General features: G+C 44.1%; 2 protein-coding genes across 5 annotated transcripts in view; both read left to right on the top strand.

Annotated features, from left to right (window-relative positions):
• The window catches only part of Tty (tweety), a 56,194-nt gene extending 41,854 nt beyond the window's left edge, over positions 1 to 14,340 (top strand). For 2 of the 4 annotated variants that reach the window (XM_076793159.1, XM_076793160.1), the window contains exons 3-9: positions 8,435 to 8,707; positions 10,028 to 10,362; positions 11,092 to 11,523; positions 11,843 to 11,944; positions 12,180 to 12,416; positions 13,741 to 13,934; positions 14,203 to 14,340. In XM_076793159.1, the coding sequence (XP_076649274.1) occupies positions 8,435 to 8,707; positions 10,028 to 10,362; positions 11,092 to 11,523; positions 11,843 to 11,944; positions 12,180 to 12,416; positions 13,741 to 13,912 (1,551 nt within the window). In that variant the 3' untranslated portion in view covers positions 13,913 to 13,934; positions 14,203 to 14,340. The remainder of the gene's footprint in view (positions 1 to 8,434; positions 8,708 to 10,027; positions 10,363 to 11,091; positions 11,524 to 11,842; positions 11,945 to 12,179; positions 12,417 to 13,740; positions 13,935 to 14,202) is intronic. The other 2 variants (XM_076793162.1, XM_076793163.1) reach the window with 2 other exon arrangements.
• A 100-nt stretch (positions 14,341 to 14,440) lies between these two features.
• On the top strand, positions 14,441 to 19,938 carry LOC143357063 (uncharacterized). The gene has a single exon (XM_076793247.1). The coding sequence runs from the start codon at positions 14,442 to 14,444 to the stop codon at positions 14,697 to 14,699; it is 258 nt and encodes an 85-aa protein (XP_076649362.1). The 5' UTR covers position 14,441; the 3' UTR covers positions 14,700 to 19,938.
• Positions 19,939 to 19,959: the final 21 nt, after the last annotated feature.

The raw sequence follows: 19,959 nt of genomic DNA, 5'->3' as shown, positions 1-19,959 counted from the left end.
TACATTTTATTCCGCCACCCTGTTTCCTCTTTGCTGCTCGTTTCTCCTCGTCTTCTCTTTTCTCCGTCTCCTCCTCTTTCATCGGCCAGAACCAACTCAGTCGCTTTGGTGGTGGCAATTTAAAAAAGCTTGCGGATAACAAGCCGCCACGGCGACTTGTGAGACACTATAGCGACCATCTTACCGTTACAGACGATGATCAGGCGATGCGGAAGTTCATGCAAATGCACACTTTTCCAGACCAATCGGACGAGCCTGACACGCTCGGCGAGATGTCGTCTTCCTCGCGCGACTCTCCTCGATCAAATTATTTACGGAGAATTTATTAAACCTTGTGTTATTTTCTACCTGCATTTTTTCTTTCTATTCTAAAAGAAATAATATATATATTATTTTTCACCTCGATAAACGAAAACAGTTAAAATAATTTTTAGCAAAATATTGGATCGTCTCATTTCAACTTGCTCTGAGCCGAGGGGTGCGAAAACAGGGGATGCTCAACTTTACGGTGAAACAAATTTCGACGTTTTAACGAGTGCGAACCAGCCCCGAAATAACTTTTCGAGGGAAATTGAACGCATTTCGTTTTAACTTGTTCGCCAGAGGGGTGGGAATAATAAGGGATGAACGGGACCCAACCTTAAGGTGAAACAGATTTCACGGTTCTAACGAGTCGCCTCGAAAATAATTTTTAGATGGAAACTTAACACACACGACGATCGTCGATCGTTTCATTTCCACTGGGGTGCGAGAATAGGGGATGAACTACCCCCGATCACCGTTGACCGCCACCACAGGGAGAGCAGTCGAATCGAAGGTTCGGCGTCGAAAGATACGACAAAACGGCGTCTCACGATTTAATTAGCCTCGGGCAGGCGGGCGCAACGGTTCGCGTTGCGAAATATATTCAAGCGACAGAAACAATAGCCGGGCACCCAATTACCGGGGCTCGTGTTGCGTCGAGGGTGCTCAGACAGGCGTTTCCTCGAGGCTCCTCCTTCGCCGGGGTGCCTACCCTACCGACGGCGCAACAGAAATGTGTGCACACCGGGGTCGCAATGCTGCGACCCCCCAACCTTGCCGATTCCCGTTCGACGAGGGCTGCGCGAACTGCCGGGGCGCCATTTTCAACCCCTTCGCTTGCGATTCCTTGCGAGCTCGCGACCGATCAAAATCAGTTTATGCCTGCCGTAATTTTGCTCAGAAATTTTGCCAAGTGATATTCCACGTTGCTTGAATGGAAATTATGCACCTGGGGGCGGCCAAAGAAACAACCTGTACTCCCTCGTCGAATTTTCAGACGAAATAGCATAGATCATCGTCGTCTGCGAGGGAGATCATCGTTCCCGAAGGAAGCTCTTCGTATAACGAAAGTCGAAATTTTGCAAATTCTCTAAGGAGGGTAGGAAGACCCAGCAAGGTCGGAGTCCTTCATTTCTGAAGTCGGGATTTGTACCCTGAAATGAAGAGACACTCTAGTAACCAGGAGCTCCCTTATCTCCCGCGGTAAATGGCTTTTACTAGGAGCATGACATTACATGAAAGATCCCACACTTTGCAGAAAAATTTGCAGAAAACCTGGGACATGCGAACCGGACCCATAAGGCCTCAGCGTATGAGAGATGAAGCGATAGATAGAGGAGATAAGATGCAGCGGAAAAACAGGAAAAAGGACGGAGTCGTGTTGCAGAAATATTTTGTCGAGATTATCGCCTCCTCAGGGTCTTAAACGAGCTTAGAACTCGCTGTCCTTTCGGTTCGTTAATTGTATTTTTGCGTGCCCTGGAATTTCCTGTTTCAGCCGCTGCAGCGGCCCCTTAAGTATGATAATTAGACTGCGGATTTTTATGCGAAATAAAAATCATTTACTGCGTAGACGTTTACTTCGTCCCCTAGAAAACTTTTATCAAGCAGAAAATAATATAGCTGTATTTGTAAATTCTGTGCATTTTGCATTTCGTCTACTCTCATAATTGCAACAACGAAATCCACAGTCGAACGAAGCTGTTTAGACACCATTTTCTTGTGATCCTGTTTTACGTAATTAAATCGATTGAGTTCTGTTGGAACGCTCATTTCGGATTGAACGCGTTCCCACTGACAGAATCGCCCTAATTGAGGCCTGCGAGATTACACGAAAAAGTCCGAATTTATTTTGCTCGCAGCGAGATCGCGGGGGCGTCGTTCATTATCGCACCGAACGATATGTTCATATCCGACAAAACAGCCCCGGCGAAAAGCATTATCACGATTATCATTAATTAATTCCTCGCGATGGGAGTCCGTTTTCCAAAGCAAATTTATCTCGTTCGTCCAGCTACTATAGCGGCAAGGGGGCACGCTGTGATAAATCATTTTTCATGGGATCACAGTGCACAGCTTGTAACACGCGTCGTAAACTTCTCGCACGGGAGAGAAACCGAGCAGTATAAAAACGTTCGTGATCCGAACAGCTTTTTTTCTTGTAAATGTCTTCGCATAGTCTTGTAAAAAAGTCCGGCTTCTGGAACATCTGGACCAATGAATGGAATATTCTGACCGCATCCTCCGGACAAGATACTGTGTTTGCATTCAGTAGTCCTGCAGACAGACCTCCATTTTGCTGACGTTAGAATTTTGCAATCAAATAAGAGAAGTCCAGTTAATATTCTGATCAATTTTCAATTGTCTATTCTAATCATCGACAGGAAAAAGTGATCAAGAATACCGTATGCTTTTAGATCGCGATAAAAAGAATATTCAGCATACAGATCCACAGTTTACACGTAATGAAAAATTCAAAAATGTTCGCGCATTTACTCTAGGGATGACATGCGGTAAACAGGATGCAGAAAGAAGTACATTTTCCATTCGTAAAAATACAAAATATGTAACCGGTCTCGCTGTAAAGCGTTCTGTTAGACACATCGTTACCAGAAACGTGTTTAATCTGGCACCAACGGCGTCGAGTGTTCCGATTAAAGCCGATTTCCAACGAGCGTACAGATTCGCGTTGATTCCAGCGAATATTGTCGCTGGTTTCGGTCGCTTTTCTCCTTGTCCACGGAAGCGAGCTCGCTCGAGGACCAGGGCGACAACGCGTGTCCGTTGCAAACGCTCGGACACCGACGGAAAGTGGATGATATTATGTTCCTCGACAAATCTGGGGTAATGGGGTAAACATCCGCGTACAGAACCGCCCCCCTAAAAGGATTATACCTGCTCGGTACTCCGATCATAATCGCGGACTCGGACTTTACTCTCGTCATTAACTACGCCGGCGAACCGGCAACGCAAATACTCGAATCGAACATGCACTTCCTATTTTTCTGCAACCCTTAGCCCGTTCGTTTCCCTTTCACTCGAGTCTGAAGAGAAAATTCACCGAAGCTTCCGATTATGTTCCTGCAACCCGTTCATTTCTACTCGAGTTGAGAAAATTCACCGAAGCATCCGGGATTTATTGTAAATTGAATTTAAGGGTGGATGAAATCGTGGAGGCTGTGGGGTTGTGGAGAATGTTCCTTAATTTTTGACTGGATTTGTTAAACAGTTGTGGTTTCAACCCCTAGATTAGAAAACTGTTTTCACCCCTTTGACATGAAAGATTGCCCATTTAAAAAATATGGAGATAGCAAATAGTTTCACAACGTTCTAATTCTGAAGTCACTGAAAGGTTTCTGGTTTCAACCCCTAAGGAAACAGCTTTCATCCCTTCAGTATTAGGAATTCTTATTGTACACACTAGATTTCGTAGAGCCTCGATTTTCAAACCCTGAAGAGCAGAGAATTATAAAAATTCGCCAACGTCGCGCGGAAGTTCAAATTGTTTGGTGCATAGTTCGCAAATTCCGAGTGTCCACGACCGAAAAATAGAGGGAATCAATGTTTTGTATCTGGACGGAGCGACCGGAAGATAAACGATTTCCGGAGGAAAAAGCGGTTTCGAAAATAGCGTTTTTCTGTCGGGCAGCGCTGTTTTTCTCCCCTCTCGTGGAAAAAATTCAGTCCTCGAGGGGTTAAGAAGTGGCCGAAACTCGAGAACTCGAATCGTGTCTAGACAGGCATTCACTGTTTACGGAACACGCGGGAAAGACGGTCGTTGCACCTACTGCGACGCAAGCTCCGGAATAAATCCGGAAGAGGGCTCGAGATGAAGAGAGACAGAGGGGGTGAAGAAGGGAGAGAGAGAGAGAGAGAGTGAGGACTCGAACTTTGTGGGACACGCGGGGTAGCGTGTAAAATCGCAAATGGATTCTCTTTCGAGGCTCGCGGAACGCCTGAAAGAGTAAATACGGGCTCGCAGCCCTCTGTGCAGCTCGCAGAAAACGCGTTACACTTCTTTTGTAAGAACAATACGCTCGACTGAACGTGTCCCCCCCGCTGCAAACGATCCTGAAGATTCTCAGCTATTTTTTCCAATTCTGCGAGCCAACCCCTTGCTTCAAACTGCAATTGTTTGTTCTGCTCCTATTTGTTTCGCGTCTCAGCCTCAGACTCTATCCGATCGTGATTTTGGAAACGGTACAGAGCTTAGGCGAGTAACACACACCCTCTGAAAATGTTCAGCTATTTCTGCCTTTTTCTGCCCCTTGCTCCGAAGAGTTGTTTATTCTATTCTACTTGTTTTACGATCGTTTCAGATGTTGATAAGTGATTCCTCGTGGTTTTGGAAGTGGTGTTAGGCGAACAGGACGCCCCCGGTTAGCGTCGTAAATCATGTAAAGAGCCGAACGATGTTAGGCCTGGACCCGAGGGGACCTTTCATTCGGCTCGAGAGCATTTTTGTGGGGGCTCAGCGGTTTCTGAAAACGCCGCCATCACCGACTAACAAGGAAACGTCGTTTTTTAATCACTTAGCGTGGAGGACCGTGAAAAAAATATTGTTACGTGTACGATTTTCAACAGCAATTTTTCATGTCGAAGGGACGAGAGCGTTGATCAAAGTTAGGGGTTGAAACTCTTTTAATGGCTCGAGAAGTTCACCGTTAGACAAGTAGTGAAACAAGTATTATTTCTTTTTAGCGGAAATCCTTGATGAAAACAGTCTTCCAAGTTAGGGGTTCAAACCGACTACACTTCCTTTAATACATCCAGCACCAGAGCACTAGGAAAGAATTATGTTTTAACATCGTCTGATTCAAATCTGGCGCAAAAATATTAAACATTATTTCTGCAATTTTTCTTACCAAACGTCCATTTTATGTGATAAGTGGACTGCAGATGTTTAAATTTTAGGAAAGTGGAAACAAATGAAATCTAATTTTTAGTGGTAGTAGCGTTTGTAGCGAATTTTGTATGTATAACATTTTTTGAAAATTCTCAGAAACCATAAATGCATAAAGATCCGCAGTCTAGTGATAAGCAATTTCGACAGAACCCTGCAGCCTTTGCAATAGGAAAAGAAACGCAGCATACCTGCAGCCTAACTGCGCAGAACAGCGCACAACTGTATGCCGCGTTTATGGTCGTGCGATTTTTTCCAAGGATTGATTAAAATCCAGGAGTTCCAACGTTGGGCGTCGACAATTTTCGGGAATTCGCGCTCAAGGTTTTTTGGAGGCCGAAGCCGCCTCCGGTGCGATCATGCTTCCGTCTGCGGTTGTTCGGATGAACTGAATATTGAATGATCGAAATGCATGGGTCGTCGGTGTCCCGCGGTTTCTCGGGCCTCCGGGAGCCGCGATTACGGAAGAAGTTCGCCGATGCCGCCTATAAATAATGAACGGAATGTGAACACACTCGGGTTGCGATTGATCGAGTTCCGGCGGGGGTCGCACGCGATCCGACGGTGGTTGACCTCGCGACATGCCGCACGGCCAACCCCCGGCTTTTGAGTATCGCCGCGGAAAAATCAAATTTGCCCGGAGCCGCGCGCGAAAACCCCGTCCGCAACGAAGTTTCCCCCGCGCAAACGGAATTCACTATTTCGGGCCGGATCTTGAATCGGACGCGCCGCCCCTGTGAAATGCAAATTTCGACGGAGAAATAATAGCGGCTGGTGTCGCAAACTCGGATTAGCCCGGGACGCCTCGAAAGTTGCGATCCTCTCCTGAAACTGCGAGCTTTTTCTGCCGAAAGCACCCCCTTTCTGGCGATCGCTGATTCGCGGATCTTTGTGCGAATTTGCATCGCAATTTCGGGTGCAGAGTTAGTCTAGTCCACTATTTCAGTGATATTATAGTATAGTACAGTCAGTTTCCTTCTTAATTTCTAATAAAATACGGTTCCATCCCTGATAAATTATCCATCCCTCCTAAATTAGATTATAGAAATTTCCTCTAGCCTTAAAGCATTTAACCTATTCAGGAATGAGTTTTTTCAAGAGAAAATTGATGGTCCAAGTTTTCGTTTGCAGAATCATCTTCTCATCGTCAATTCGTTTAGAAATTTTGACTTACGTGCTTCCATAATTACCGGCACGTATGAGCCAGTGTTCCTGAAGAGATTAAACAGTTGTGCGTAATGTAGCGATGTTTTAACCCTTAACGGACCGGAAGTATTTCAAGTTTACTTTCCACCAGGTCCACAAGCTATTGTTCATACGAAGAGAAACTGTGGACTCGACATTTTTATATCGAGTATAGAAAGGAAAATGTTTATATTTCAGTGAAAATTTATTAATATATATTCAGTGCGATGGGATAACAAGTTAGGGGTTAAGATTACCGCGTAAAATCCGCAGTCAGTCAATAAGAAAGAGGAGGTTACTTGAACTTGGTTTAACCGGAAGATAAGTGGCAGGGAAAACGGAAAAGTATGCAGTGAATTATGGTATTGTAGCTGGATGTTGTGGCGCAATTTTCCCTGGAACCGTAGATCATTTCTCCTTGCAAGATTCGCGATGGCGGTTCTCCCTCTCTCTCTCTCTCTCTCTCTCTCTCTCTCTCTCGCAAGAGGAGGAGAGCCAAGGCGCGGGGGACTCGGGAATATATTGAGAAATGATATTGTTCGGTTACTTATGATCAAGTTTGTCGAGTTTCGAGTAGTTTACTCGTCGTTCCTGCCCACTTCGTTTTAATCCCGGAGCCCCGTTCGCGAAAGTTTGCTCTCGCGTTCGAAAGCCAGATCAACTTCGGAATATCGTATTGATCTGGTTCGGTCTGAACCGGCGATAATCGCTTCGACAAAAGAGACTCGAAGTTTCCTTCTTCTGGTCGCGAACGCTTTTTTTAATATTATAACCCGACTGCCAATTTCATTGTGAGCAAAATAAATATATACAACCTGTAAAAAGCACTGAAAGAATCGAAGAATTTATTATTATAACATTTGAAAAAATTATTTACTTACCGTAATATCTGTCTCTTTAATTTAGTAATTCTCGTCGACCACAGTTCTGTCAGAAATCAATTTTTGTAAGAATTCGAGGGACACAAAAACAGCGCGTTTGCGAATTATATAATTGCAGCAACAACGGCAGCTCTGCTTTAACAACCTTGACCGGTCAGCATTTTTAACGTGAGCTCCGAATACCGAGCGGTTGATTGTGCGGCTTAATTAATGGAAACAAGAATGCGGTGATCAGCAATGCGGCGTGATCTGTTGTAGATTGTAAATATTATCGAAGGCTGCCTTGGTACAAAGGATCATTAACATTCATTGTCCCGGCGGCGACAACACGCGCGATCAATTTTATGACACACCGGGTATTTGCGATAATTGTCTCACTGCGCGCGACATAATTATGTTCGACGACGTGTCTCCGGCTATGTATATCCTTGCAGCGCGTATTAATTAGCATGAATGAAAGGAACGAGCAGATTTTTCCTTAATGCTGCTCTCGCCGGGATCACAATAAGTCCCAATTGGACGCGCTCTACGGGCTAATTAGTCGGATCCGTTTGACCCGTGAGTTCGAGCAGCGGCAAGGTTTATTTATAATTATGGAGCGGTAAAAAATCGGGAAATTTCATATAGATATTTTTGTGTTTTATTAAAATCGCCAAAGGAAGAAATAAATTTGCAACTGATGCGGAACGGGTTTATCTTGCGCTAAGAGCTACGGTATAATTAAAATTTATACGGAAATAGTTTAATTATGTCGCACTAAATTAGATTACTCGTTAACTCAAAAAATTCGCAACGCTGAAAGCTCACATTGCACTTTCTACATATTATCGACCGTCGGTCAAACAGAGCGTCGATCGCCTCGATCCCCAGAAACGATCAGTTCAACTTTCCCGCAGTTCTGTCTAGCTAATTTTCCGAAGCGTGTCGGTTGGTTTGATCTTAATTAACGCACGGTCGGAGTCCTCCGCGAGCGGCATTAATTAAAAACTCGGGGATCATTAGCGATCATAGAGAAATTTCGAAAAACAACAAATCCGGACGGATTTTGCAGGTCTAATTAAAGAGAACTGGGAAAGGCAAGCGGGTTTTAATTGCAAAACGAGAAGACAGTTAGCACGCTTATGTCGACGGTAACTAACGTATCGCATTTTCTAATCGACAGAGCCTCGGGATACTTGGCAGTATCCCCGCAGCCTGGCTAATCCTGACGTTGCTGGTGTTGCTGGTCTACTTGGTAACGAGATGCTGCGACCGGAAGCCGCGCCCCAGGAGGTCGATAACCCTGCTGAAGTTTTCGCTGGCCATCCTGGCGTTGCTCTGCAGCGGTGCCGTTGCCGTCGGCCTCTATGGCAACGACGACGTTCACAACGGCTTGGTGCAGCTAGTCGCCGCTGCCAAGAACGTCGATGGGATCATCATGGGGGTGCGCAATCAGGTTGGTACCACCTACCCCCATAATCACCAAAAATCCCGGTCCGAGTCTGTCGACCCCTTATCTGTCGCTAGCACTGTCGTTTTAAGCCAGTATACTAATTTTTCAGGAAGTCTGAGTCACTTCCTGTGCAGTATCTTCGTCACCCATGCTTCCTGTAAAATATCTTTTCGATCCTGCAAACACTTGATTTTGAAAAGCAGAGAGTACTAGCCTTGCCAGGTACATGATGACGTTTTTGTTTCCAATTATTTTTTGGTGAAACCTTCACCAACGTCCGTGTCGCATTTTCCTGATTAAAATGAGCCCAAACACGGTACAACTCGGATCGTATTTACTCGTTGAATCCACCATATTGTAGAACCTCTGTTATCCGAACAGTCGCGGTATATCGTGAATTGCTCGGGCACATGTGCTCCGAATTGTGTCGTGTTTGGACTCGTGTTGATCGGATAAGCGTCAGGAATGTGTCGATAAAGGTCACGTGGAAGAAATCATGAATTGATTTCAATCACAAACTTGACTTCCAAGTGTCCTTCACGCAACCGTTCGCAGAGACAGTTACCTCGGAAACGTTTCTAGTGCGGATAATAAAGTTTCAATCGTGCCCAGAATATTAAGGACATGTTCTGAATATTTTGAATCGTGGTGCTGACAATATCCGAGCAGTTTCTCCCCGGTTAACAGTGTCGCGGTCCCGCGTGCTCACCTGTCTACATCAATTTTCTCCTCGGTACTCCGGGGCATTCGTCTATTCGGCGTGTACGCGCGTCCCGTACTTTAATCACGGAAAGTGGAGAGAGAGAGAGACCCGCAAACCCGCTCATAATTAGTTTGCGCTCCACTTTTTCTCCCGCGTTTAAATGTGCCTTAGCTGGGCGCTCGTTAATTTAGGTCAAGAATGGCGCGGAGAAGCTTCCGCGGACAACCGTAACAGGGGCGGTAAGCACGAAAAGAAGAGAGTCCGGAGGAGATATCCGCCGCCGCGCAGCCCAGATAAATAATCCGATTTCCCACGATCCGCAGGAGATCCCATTTTTTTTTTTAATTAAAGATCTTATCCGGGCTACCGGCTCGCTGAAGATCGCGCCGAAGGATTAATACGATATTTGAAGGGCTTAGGGGACGCTATGCTCCGCCATTTTGTGCGCGGTATATATATCGGGACTTCTATACTAGAGTATTCAATACCATTAAGTCCTCGAGCCCTCGACAATGCCCATTGTTTCGACATTGAGGGTGCATCCTGTCCTAATTCGTACATTCCGGGAATATTATACACGTTTAATACACCCTGAAGTAACGTGACCTTCCGTCTTCCAGACTGACACCATAGAGGCGACGCTGAAGAAGAAGATCCAACCGGAGCTGATTTCGCTCGGCGACGAGTTCGACGGTCCCGCGAGCAACAGGACGATGCTGAATCTGTTGCTGATTGCTCTGGACAACATGAAGCAGAACACCAGCATCGCGGTGAACCGTAGCTACGAGATCCGGAAACCATTAAGCGGGATCAGCCTGGCCGGCGCGATCGGTATGGGGGAGAAGATCGAGCAGTTCAGGTGGCCGATCACTATGACCGTCCTCAGCGCTCTCCTCGTTCTCTGCGTGGTGCTGGTCGTCGGTGTCGCCAGACATTCCAGATGCATTCTCATAACGTACGTGTCCGTTCCCTCTCTTCGCCCGACCACGGCAAAAACCGTGCGAGAAAAGGGGTCCGTCTGGATTTAACTGGATTCTGTCGCTCTCTCGGCCACGGGATCCTTTTTGCGTTCCTCGGAGGTCGATGATCGTCGACGAACCGTGGCTTATTTCAGCGATCACGCTCCTCCGGGACCTCCGCGCGCATTCGCGACGGAATCGTAAAAGAAAGCCGACGGTGCCATAGCACTCTCTGGTTGTTCAACCCTTAAGCAGGCGCGTGGAGTTGCAATCAAGCGCAGGCATCGCAGCAACCCGCGCAACCCCATATTTATTCATAAGATCGTAATTCTGGTGCATAAACGTAAAGCCGTGCACAACAAATTTATGTGCTCGATGCATTCCAGCGCCTAGTTAGGGGTTGTAGAACTCTGTGAAGTCGAAGAGCTAGTTCCGTTCGCGATTGAGTTGGAACCGAGACATAATAACCCGTTGAATCATTTGATCCGTGATTTTGTTAGAATATTAAATTTAAATATAGCTTACGGCAGGTGTGAAACGCATAAATTTCTCCGTGGAGCATTTGCCCCGCCTCTTCTGGGCGTGAGAGCAGCGAAGCCACGCCCATTCACCGCGTCAGAACTCCCGAAAGCCATTCATCTCTATTTTGCAGCCCCTTACACAATCCGGAGTAATTGTAGTATAATTTTTTCCAAAAATAACATTAGCTGAACATCATCTTCCAGATTCTCTGTGTTCGGCCTGTTCGCGGTGATAGTGTCATGGCTAATGGCCTCGCTGTACCTGGCAACATCGGTGGCGTTAGGCGACCTATGCGTCTCGCCGGACGGCTACCTAACCAGAGCTGTACCCTCCACACTGGCCTCAGAAGTTTTGTCTTATTACACCCATTGCGACAATACGCAGAGCAACCCATTCACTCAGAGACTGCAAGACGGCCAGAGTACCGTTAAGGACATGATTCAGAACCTGAACCAGATCACAAGGCTGGCGTTGGAGTTGTTCAAGGACCCGAAGGTGCAGCACAAGCTCAGCAGCCTGGAGACTCATGCGAACACCGTAGACAGACTGATCTCGGGCCTGGTCACGTTGCTCGACTGCAAACCTCTTCATAAGCAATACGTTCATGCTGCCAAGAGTCTGTGCCATTTGGGGCTGTAAGTCTACGATGATTTTTGCAAACTTCTTGCTCCGAAAGTTGCTCCAGGTAGATCCGAGGAGACAGAGTCAGAACAAGATGTCCTTGAGACTTTTTCTTAGATTAAATTAATTCCTGCAAACAATCAGCAAAGATAAATACAGTGTAGAGTCACCAAAGATGAAAGATAGGGTATAGCGCATGTGGAAACGGGGACATGTGACTGGAGAAGGTAAACTGACAGCTTCAGTTTAGTTAGGAATTGCTGATTAGGGATTTCGAGATTGCCAATGTCTCCCAGAATAATTTGTATTAATGAATACTGATGAATCCCTCAGGTATGGATTGACCTTCATGCTGCTGGCTAGTCTAGCAGCAGGCCTCTTCTTCACCGTGTTGGTTTGGGTGGACTCCCACACCTGGATCTACATACGGAAACGGTGAGTGTGCACAGCTAATTACTCGCCAGGTCCATATGTCCCACATTGGTGTAAGGTGCAGTTCTAACTGACAAGGGGACATACAGAATTCGTACACGTTAATTTGTGAGACATCATATTAGTGAGACATCATATTCTACTCATATTTTTGTTATCGTCAACTCGAACCGCTTTTTAAGCCAGTGTGGGTCGTCCAGAGGGTGCGGTGTGCTTGATGACGAGTTTGTTCTAGAAGAGATTACCACCAAGTGGACGAGCAGGACCCGTACCTTCCACCGTCGGCAGCCTCGCAGGCGATAGCAGCGCGGACCCTTCGAGGCCAAGGGTCGTACCCGCCTACAGCCCCTTCTCTTTATCCGAATGCTCATGGCACTCAAAATATCATTAAGCAGCCTCTCTTGCTAACGCCGCCCCCGCCGTCCTACGCTACTGCGACTGCTCGAGCACGTCAGCTGCACGAGAGCATGTTAAAGTTTGTGCATGAGTCTTTTTTATTCGGTTTTCATTTCTTAGCCGCCTTTGATCTTTGTCGCGGAAAGCCTCGGAACAATCTGTTTACCCTATACATTCAACTAGACAATTAGTCCGACTAGTCCTAGCTCAGTGTAGCTGCTGATGAACATCCTTCAGATGACATAGTACATCATGCTATCAACTCCTGAAGACAGCGCGACAAAGATTGAACACTAAAGAGTAGACTCTGCGGATTTTATGCGTTCATACCAAAAACGAGTTGGTCCAATTTAAAACAGTAAAAAAATTAAAAGATTCTAGGGACATTTTAATTTTAATTTGTCCTCAGCTTCTTGCGATTGATCAAATTTTTATTTTGCATACAGATCCGCAGTCTACGAAAGAGCTGTGTGAGGTTTACTGATACTAATCTCGTAGAACAAGGGACTGAATTTTCTATAGGCATCGGTGGTCCTCAATTTTATGGGAATTTTAATGGAAACAATTTTTCTATTGTATTTATAGTAATGATACTAGTCATGTTCAAATTGAGAGCCACCGTGTAGAGAGATCGACATTGTCCCTTTTTTATAATTGCTAAAGAATTGAAGACTTGATGTGAGGTACACAGAGATGTTCGCAGTAACGAGACCTTGTTGGTTTACAGAGCTCTCGATGAAGCGTATTACATCAAATCTTTATTTAAACATTCGCTTAATAGACGATGTACGTTTCTTTGTTGACCTCTTTTATGAGTTGATTTATACTATTGTGAACAGTGTGCTGGACGGATTCAGTTATGGTTTACAATGTGACTGATCAGTGTCGATAGATATCGTGTTCAGGATTTGAATGTCGCTTTAATTGTGCCAGCAGAACACCATGACATACAACAGTACAGTTATTGATCGTCATTCTTAAACGAATCACAAATTGCCATAGAAAAAAAAAAAAAATAAATAAAAACAAATATTCCATCTCGAATACAAAGGGGAACAATAACTGTATCGTAGGTATATATGTTTTTACGCAGCATCGTTGAATGTCCAAGTTCCATCAAAATTTGTCTAGAAACATTTTTTCAAGATAATACTCGTTGCGATCGATGTTTAAAAACGAAAGACTTGACGATAGAAACTAGTGCGCTTTCGTGCGTGTTTACACAATTTTGTTTTACGATAGCGTTTCGATGGCTATTTCTGTCTTTAGAGTGTTCTATGATAACAGAATGATATACGCGGAATGTCCTCAGAAAATAGGTGACACAGAGTTAGATATCAGAGAGAGCCGTCCGAGAGAAAGATAATGCTGCAACTTTGTTCGTTTCGGTTTCCGGTTTACAGAGGTGGGGGTGTTAACGGGAGCGGAGGAGGCGGGGATCACAAATCGTCTCAGCATAATCAGCAGTCGACAGGTGGACGAGCTGAGCACCGTTCTGGACTCGGAGATCAACCTGGCCAGTACGCGACTCTGAGCAAACAGTGCAAGACACTAGAGTCTAGTGATTTTTACTGAGGGCACGCCCCCGCAGGGCCCGGTAAGACTAATGAACCCCATCCACACTCCAGAGCTGAGGAAAACAGACAATTACACTGTCCAACAAATTCTAACTCTTTACAATCATGAAGCAATTTCTAGCTGTCCTGGGAAGTAGAAAGTTTTGCTGTTAGTTAACAAGGACATACACAAGTCTGCATTCCAACTAATCTAGAAGTGAAATTGGAGTTGGACAGCTCTGGGGGAAACATCAATGACCTTGAATGATCAGAAACAAGTAGAATGTGTACAAGAACCTTGAATTGCAGGTAGAGAACCACCTTGGACCCCGAGCGTGGCGTCTTTCACCGGAACCCTGTCTCACAATTCGCACGGACCCGCGCACCTGGCCACGTTCCAGGACTCCCGGAAGACGCAGACGCTGGACCCGAAGAATCTAGCGAACCTGAAGAGAGGTCCTACACCAGCCTGGAACCAGAACCGCCCGCTGCCCCCGAACCCCAGCAACCAGCCTACATGGGAGTTCGAATCGCGGTCTCAGACCAACATGAATCAGTTCCGGTCGCTGGTGCGCAACAAGGCGCCTAATATCCGTATTCAGGACCAAATGCAGGACCAGGTGCGAACGTTGGACAGGAACTTCACCAGGAACCAGTTCAACGGAGCCGCACAGGGCAGCGCAGTGCCCAACATGTACGGGACATACAATAGGGCACAGTCTAGACAAGATAACAAGACCACTGTGGCCACGCTCAGCCAAGTACAGGGCAGCGACCCTAACTTGTACGCTGTCACGGAACTGTAATCTGGCCACCTAATCGTGTTAACTGCCGCGCTGTAATTAGGGTCCATGAAGTTCCCTGCATGGAACTTCTGCTTATGTCGGTCATCGATTGTGACGAATCCCTGCGCATTTATGGTTCAGCATATCTGAATTTTACCTTTCGAGTTTAGGGGATGAAACTATCCTTTAGAATGAAGTTAAGGTTAAGGGATTCTTGAACCCCCAAAAGTAGGGATTTTGAGGAGTAATCGTATCCACCAAACCTGAGCATCCACCGATAGCAAAATGTATTAGGCCAGTGCAAACGTTCGGGCCCGATTTCGTATTAAAATATAATAATCGGGCACGAACTTTTGCATTGATCTAATATTATATGAAATATTTTGGCTGGACTATGAATGTGCAGAGTATTATCGACATTAGTGATTGACGTTTGGATGATGTTTCTTCTCAGTCCTTTGCAATCTAGCTAATTTGAAATTACAGAACAGGACTGTGGAACCTTTTAATTAGAAAAGCTTTTTGTTCGATACTTCTCAGATCATGTGAAATATTTTAGTTTGAATAGAACGTTGTTTCAAGATCCAACAAGCAATTTTAGTTTCGAAGATTTTGATTTTAATTTTAATTTCGGAATTGGTGATTATTTGTTCTTTTAAATGCAACGTTCGTTGAAGGTTGAAGGATTTCATGGACCCGCGCCAACGATATCATCGCATTCGGGAAACTTCATCAAAAATCGTGTTCCGCACCTTTTTTACGATTTACGTGCGTATTTTCAATATGCAATTCGGTTTTTTATAAGGTATACCCGAAAAAAAGCTCAATTATCATTTGGTACACTTTTTGATATGGTGGGATTTATATACGTTTAAACGTAAGTTTACGAAATTTCAGAGTTTTATACGATTCGGGGAGACGAACCAGGTGATTTACACCTTCGCGATTCTCTTGGGAGAGTCTTGAGAGGATCTGGAGGCGCGCATCGACGCGTCCTCTACTTTTATAGAAAGTTTGCGCACGTTGGGAGGTGTCCCAACTGTTTTTTCCCAATCAAAATGAGGAGTCCGGTTGCTTTTTGGCAACGTTTTCGAATTTCACCGGGTACGGTAACGAGTGGCGACAGGATCAGAGGTCTGCGGTGATGTGAGAGGAAAAATGGGGGCGAAAGGGATGCTTGGAGTGATAAGCGAGAAGATGGATGTTGCGTTGTAAAAATTCGCGTGGAGGTCGCCGGAAACGGGCAGGAGTTCATTAGCTATTGATAACCGAAACACGTTTAGATTAATGGTATTGTATGGAAATTTTCTGTGGAAATATTGAGAGTAAATAGAACGATCCTTCTTCTTGCCATCGTTCACACGAACGTTCGAACATACCAGAAAGAGAAAGAGAAAGATCTGTGTGATGGTTTGAGGAAGGGGGTCTTGTATATCCGAGATTTTGTACTTGTATATCGTGTACAGTGATTATATCATTTTATGTTAGCCTATATTCTGTAAATGATCGTTGCTTCTCGACTAAGAGGCACACGAACGATGAAACAGACGGAAAAATGCTGGATAATTAGAGAAGGATCGTCGTCGTTGTATTTATTGCTTGTTAGTTTCTCAGTTCTCAAGACTATGAACACGAGGATGCACAAGGTCTAGCGTCTAGATTGCCTATCGAGTGTGTAGCTCGCCATGTTTGAACGTATTCCGGTGGGAGATCTCCTGTTAGCTAATTATAGTCGGAGTTGTGGGACTTCGAATTCGTTTTAAGTAAACAATTTCTAGCGGTTTAGGTTGATGCCATCGAGATCTACGTCTTTGCTAAGTATCAGCTTCGTAGCTCGTGTAGTTCTCAAATGATTAAACATTAAAGTCGCGAGACGAGACCAAGTTTGTTAGGAACGACGCCATGACAGTTTGTGAGCCTACTCGCTTACAGATTTCACTAAAATCATTTTGAAAGACGTTTATTATTTTTTTTTTTTTAACAATACTTACGATTTTAGATTAACAAAGAATCGTAGAAATTATTAATGTATTAATCAACATCCAATTCTTCTTTTATGTTTAATAGTAGTTGGAATCGATTGCGACGTACGGGGCCAGGATCAAACTGTGGTCGGACAGATTTTAATATTGAATTCTCAGCACACTGTTTGGCAAAGTTTCGCTAATGTTTATGGAAAGTATTAAACAAACGAGCGACTGACAGAATAACCGAAAGGCGCCTAATGGGCTGAAATGGCAGACCACCATTTTCTCACCCCAAGGAGATCTCAAACTTAGCGAGATATACACGGGAACAGTTTTAACCCTTTATGAGCCGTTCTTAAAGGATGTTGATGATTTCCCAGCGTTCGGTTTAGAATTTATCATTAAGTGAATTACTTCTGATGGCCTACCACTTGTCTTTTCGATTAGTTTTCTATATAGGCTTGTTAATACTTGTAATTTGTCATACGAACTCCATTCCTATATAGTCGATTTGCGTTCATTTTTTATATCGAGTGATATTGTTGTACCGCTCTGTAGGGGGTTGAATTTTTAATCGATATTTACACGAGAACACGAAACCACAGAAAAACGCGATACGCAATTACCACAGACCAGGGACGAGTAAAATTTTCTTCGAGTCAAGCGTTGATTAAACAAACCGCGAAAGTTCAGCTTTTTTCTACACAAAATATCGCCGTGTTTTGTGATTAAAATTTTCATTTCTGTTTCAATGGCAACACGAAAGGATTCGTCGATTATTTCGATTGTTTATAACATGATTTCTATGTCGAAGAAACGATTTTACTCGTCTCTGCCACGAACACGGTTTTTTATATACGTTTTTACACTTTTACCAAGTGAGGGAGACGCGCGAACGAGATTTTCATTGATTTGTCTGTGAGAAACGTTTGAGTACATATACACTTTACATGTCTCTGCGAGGAATATACTTGATATATATATATATATTATACATATTATACATATAAGAAGTTACCGCACGAAAAACACAGAACGAGTGATATATATATAAATAGATGTATATTTATCAGCGTTAATATTTAAATTTAAAGACGTCGAGCGTCCGAGGAATTTTTACAAAAATGAGAAGAAAAAAAAGTACTCCGACATATGGTAACGATGGCAAACAATAATTATTAACAACCGTTCGCGGACCGTTCGCGAACGATCTTCGCCGAGACTCAGGCAAGCATACGTTTTAAGTACAAAAGCACGGTGGAAAGCGTAATGAGTCGTGCGTGCGTCACGTTCGCATCATTTCTCTTGTAAATGACCGAAAATTGTTCTACGATCGTCTGATGTAATCGGTGTCGACTATCCAGTGAAGCATTTTATAGAATGTTTTTTTTTTTTTGTTCGGAGAACGCGTTCATAACATTCAGTTGCGAAATCATGTTCTTCTCGACACTTTAACTGGCCACTAATTCATAGTCCTTTCAAAATCAAAGATTCATCATCAGGGGCATCTGAGAGAATATAATTTTCTTTCAAAGTCTCAAAAAGAAGTTGATGGATCATGTTACCGGCGGCAACTTGTCTTGAGATTGTTACGTGAAAGAAAATTATTCGTATACTTTTAGATGAAGCCTAGAATTATTAATTGATGCCAGAAGAAGTGAAGGGCTACTGTATAACTGCTGTTAGGTAAAGTGTTGGGAACGTGGACGAGCACTCGAAGAAGAGGACAAACGTGTAAATTGTATTTTGCATTTTTCCGTAAAACTATGGCACTGTCGTCGACGGGGAAGCATTCCCTCGACGCCCAGGATGTCGTTCCCGAGAGAAAGCAAAAATATGAGCCCAAGATTGAATTATTTGCGGAGCGCAAAGTCTTCCTGTACGACCTGTCGAAGGCCCAACGATCATTCAATGAAGATACAATTTGCAACGAAAGCAGCGGACGACTTTATATTCCGCATTCTATTCATCGAGCGTGTAAATAGAGGGAGAGAGAGAAAGAGAGTATGTATGTTGAAGAGTGGAACAAATGCGCGAGCGTGATATATACATATATATATATATCAAACTTTTGAATTTAAATGTTAAAAACTTCATTGAGATACGAGTATCGTTCTCCTCTGCCGTTTCGTTTTCACGGTTTCTGCGCTGACACGTTTGAGACGAAAGAAAGGGAAAGGAAGATGTGTTTGCGCCCTTTCACTGATAGGATCACGATTGCGATAACGTGTTCGACCTGTTAACCGGGTGGTTTCGCACATTTCAATGACCACGGGTACACGATCGATGACGAAACAACAACCGGACACGATTCAACCTGCAATAAGCACGATGCAACGCTGTTATCAATGCTATCACCTCTGGCAAAAAGTGTCTGCATCGTGGGAACTATACATGTATTTCATGTAAAAACTCATCAGACCTCACTAATTTCAGAACGTTAAATACCTTGCTTATTATTGATACTAGGAAGCAATGCTAGGGGAACTCATGACTATGGCAAAGAATTCACCTTTTTTTATTTTTAACGCGTGGCCAAATAATTGTTTCAACAGCCACGATCGCGATCTTGATGGACCATTTTCTGCCAGGGGTGGTACGGTATAATTGAGTGAAAGAAATCTTTATCTAAATAAATAGGAGAATGGAAAAATCACTGGGATATGAAGAACAAAGACTCCTCGTCCCCGGTTGATAGGTTGAGTCTTTCCGCACGGAGTTCGTCGACTTTCTCGACGAGAGGGTTGAAAACGAGAAACAACCCCCGTCGACCGTAGGCGTGAACGTTTCGATCCCGTTGTACATAGTTGTAATATTTATTATAAAAGGAACAAGAAATAATAAGTGCGGTCATAGCGCATAGAATAGCGAAACACACTTAGTTCTAGCCGTTAATCGAATTATAATTGTAATTCGTAAGGGTTCGATTTCGCGGAGGGGTTGGGGGGAGGGACGAAGAGTTCGAACGTCGTCACACCTTTCAACTGATCGAAAGAGGAGGATACATCCTAGTCAGTAACTAACGAAGCTTTTTACGTTTTGTTTTTCTTTTTCTTTGTTCGTACACGTTCGACTTTGTCCAAGCGTAATTAAAAAATAAATAAAACCAAGAAAATGAACCGGGGATCTCTTGCCAAATTTCGTTTCAACGCGGCTCAAATTTGTTCTTTTGTATGTCTCGTTTCTTAACTATAGAGGGAAGAACATTCACCATCTTTCTCCGATAATTGTACTGCAACTCTATTGCTAATTATCAGCGGTATAAATTAAAGACAGAGAGGAGTGTAAGGAGACACGGTCCATTTATTCGTTGC

Source organism: Halictus rubicundus, chromosome 9 (genome assembly GCF_050948215.1).
Source record: "Halictus rubicundus isolate RS-2024b chromosome 9, iyHalRubi1_principal, whole genome shotgun sequence".
Classification (NCBI taxonomy): Eukaryota; Metazoa; Arthropoda; class Insecta; order Hymenoptera; family Halictidae; genus Halictus; species Halictus rubicundus.
Note: the sequence above shows the minus strand (reverse complement) of the source record. Positions and strands in the feature narration are given on the sequence as shown.

Coding starts and splice junctions, on each gene's coding strand:
- LOC143357063 (XM_076793247.1), top strand. CDS start 14,442: ATGAATCAGTTCCGGTCGCTGGTGCGCAACAAGGCGCCTAATATCCGT.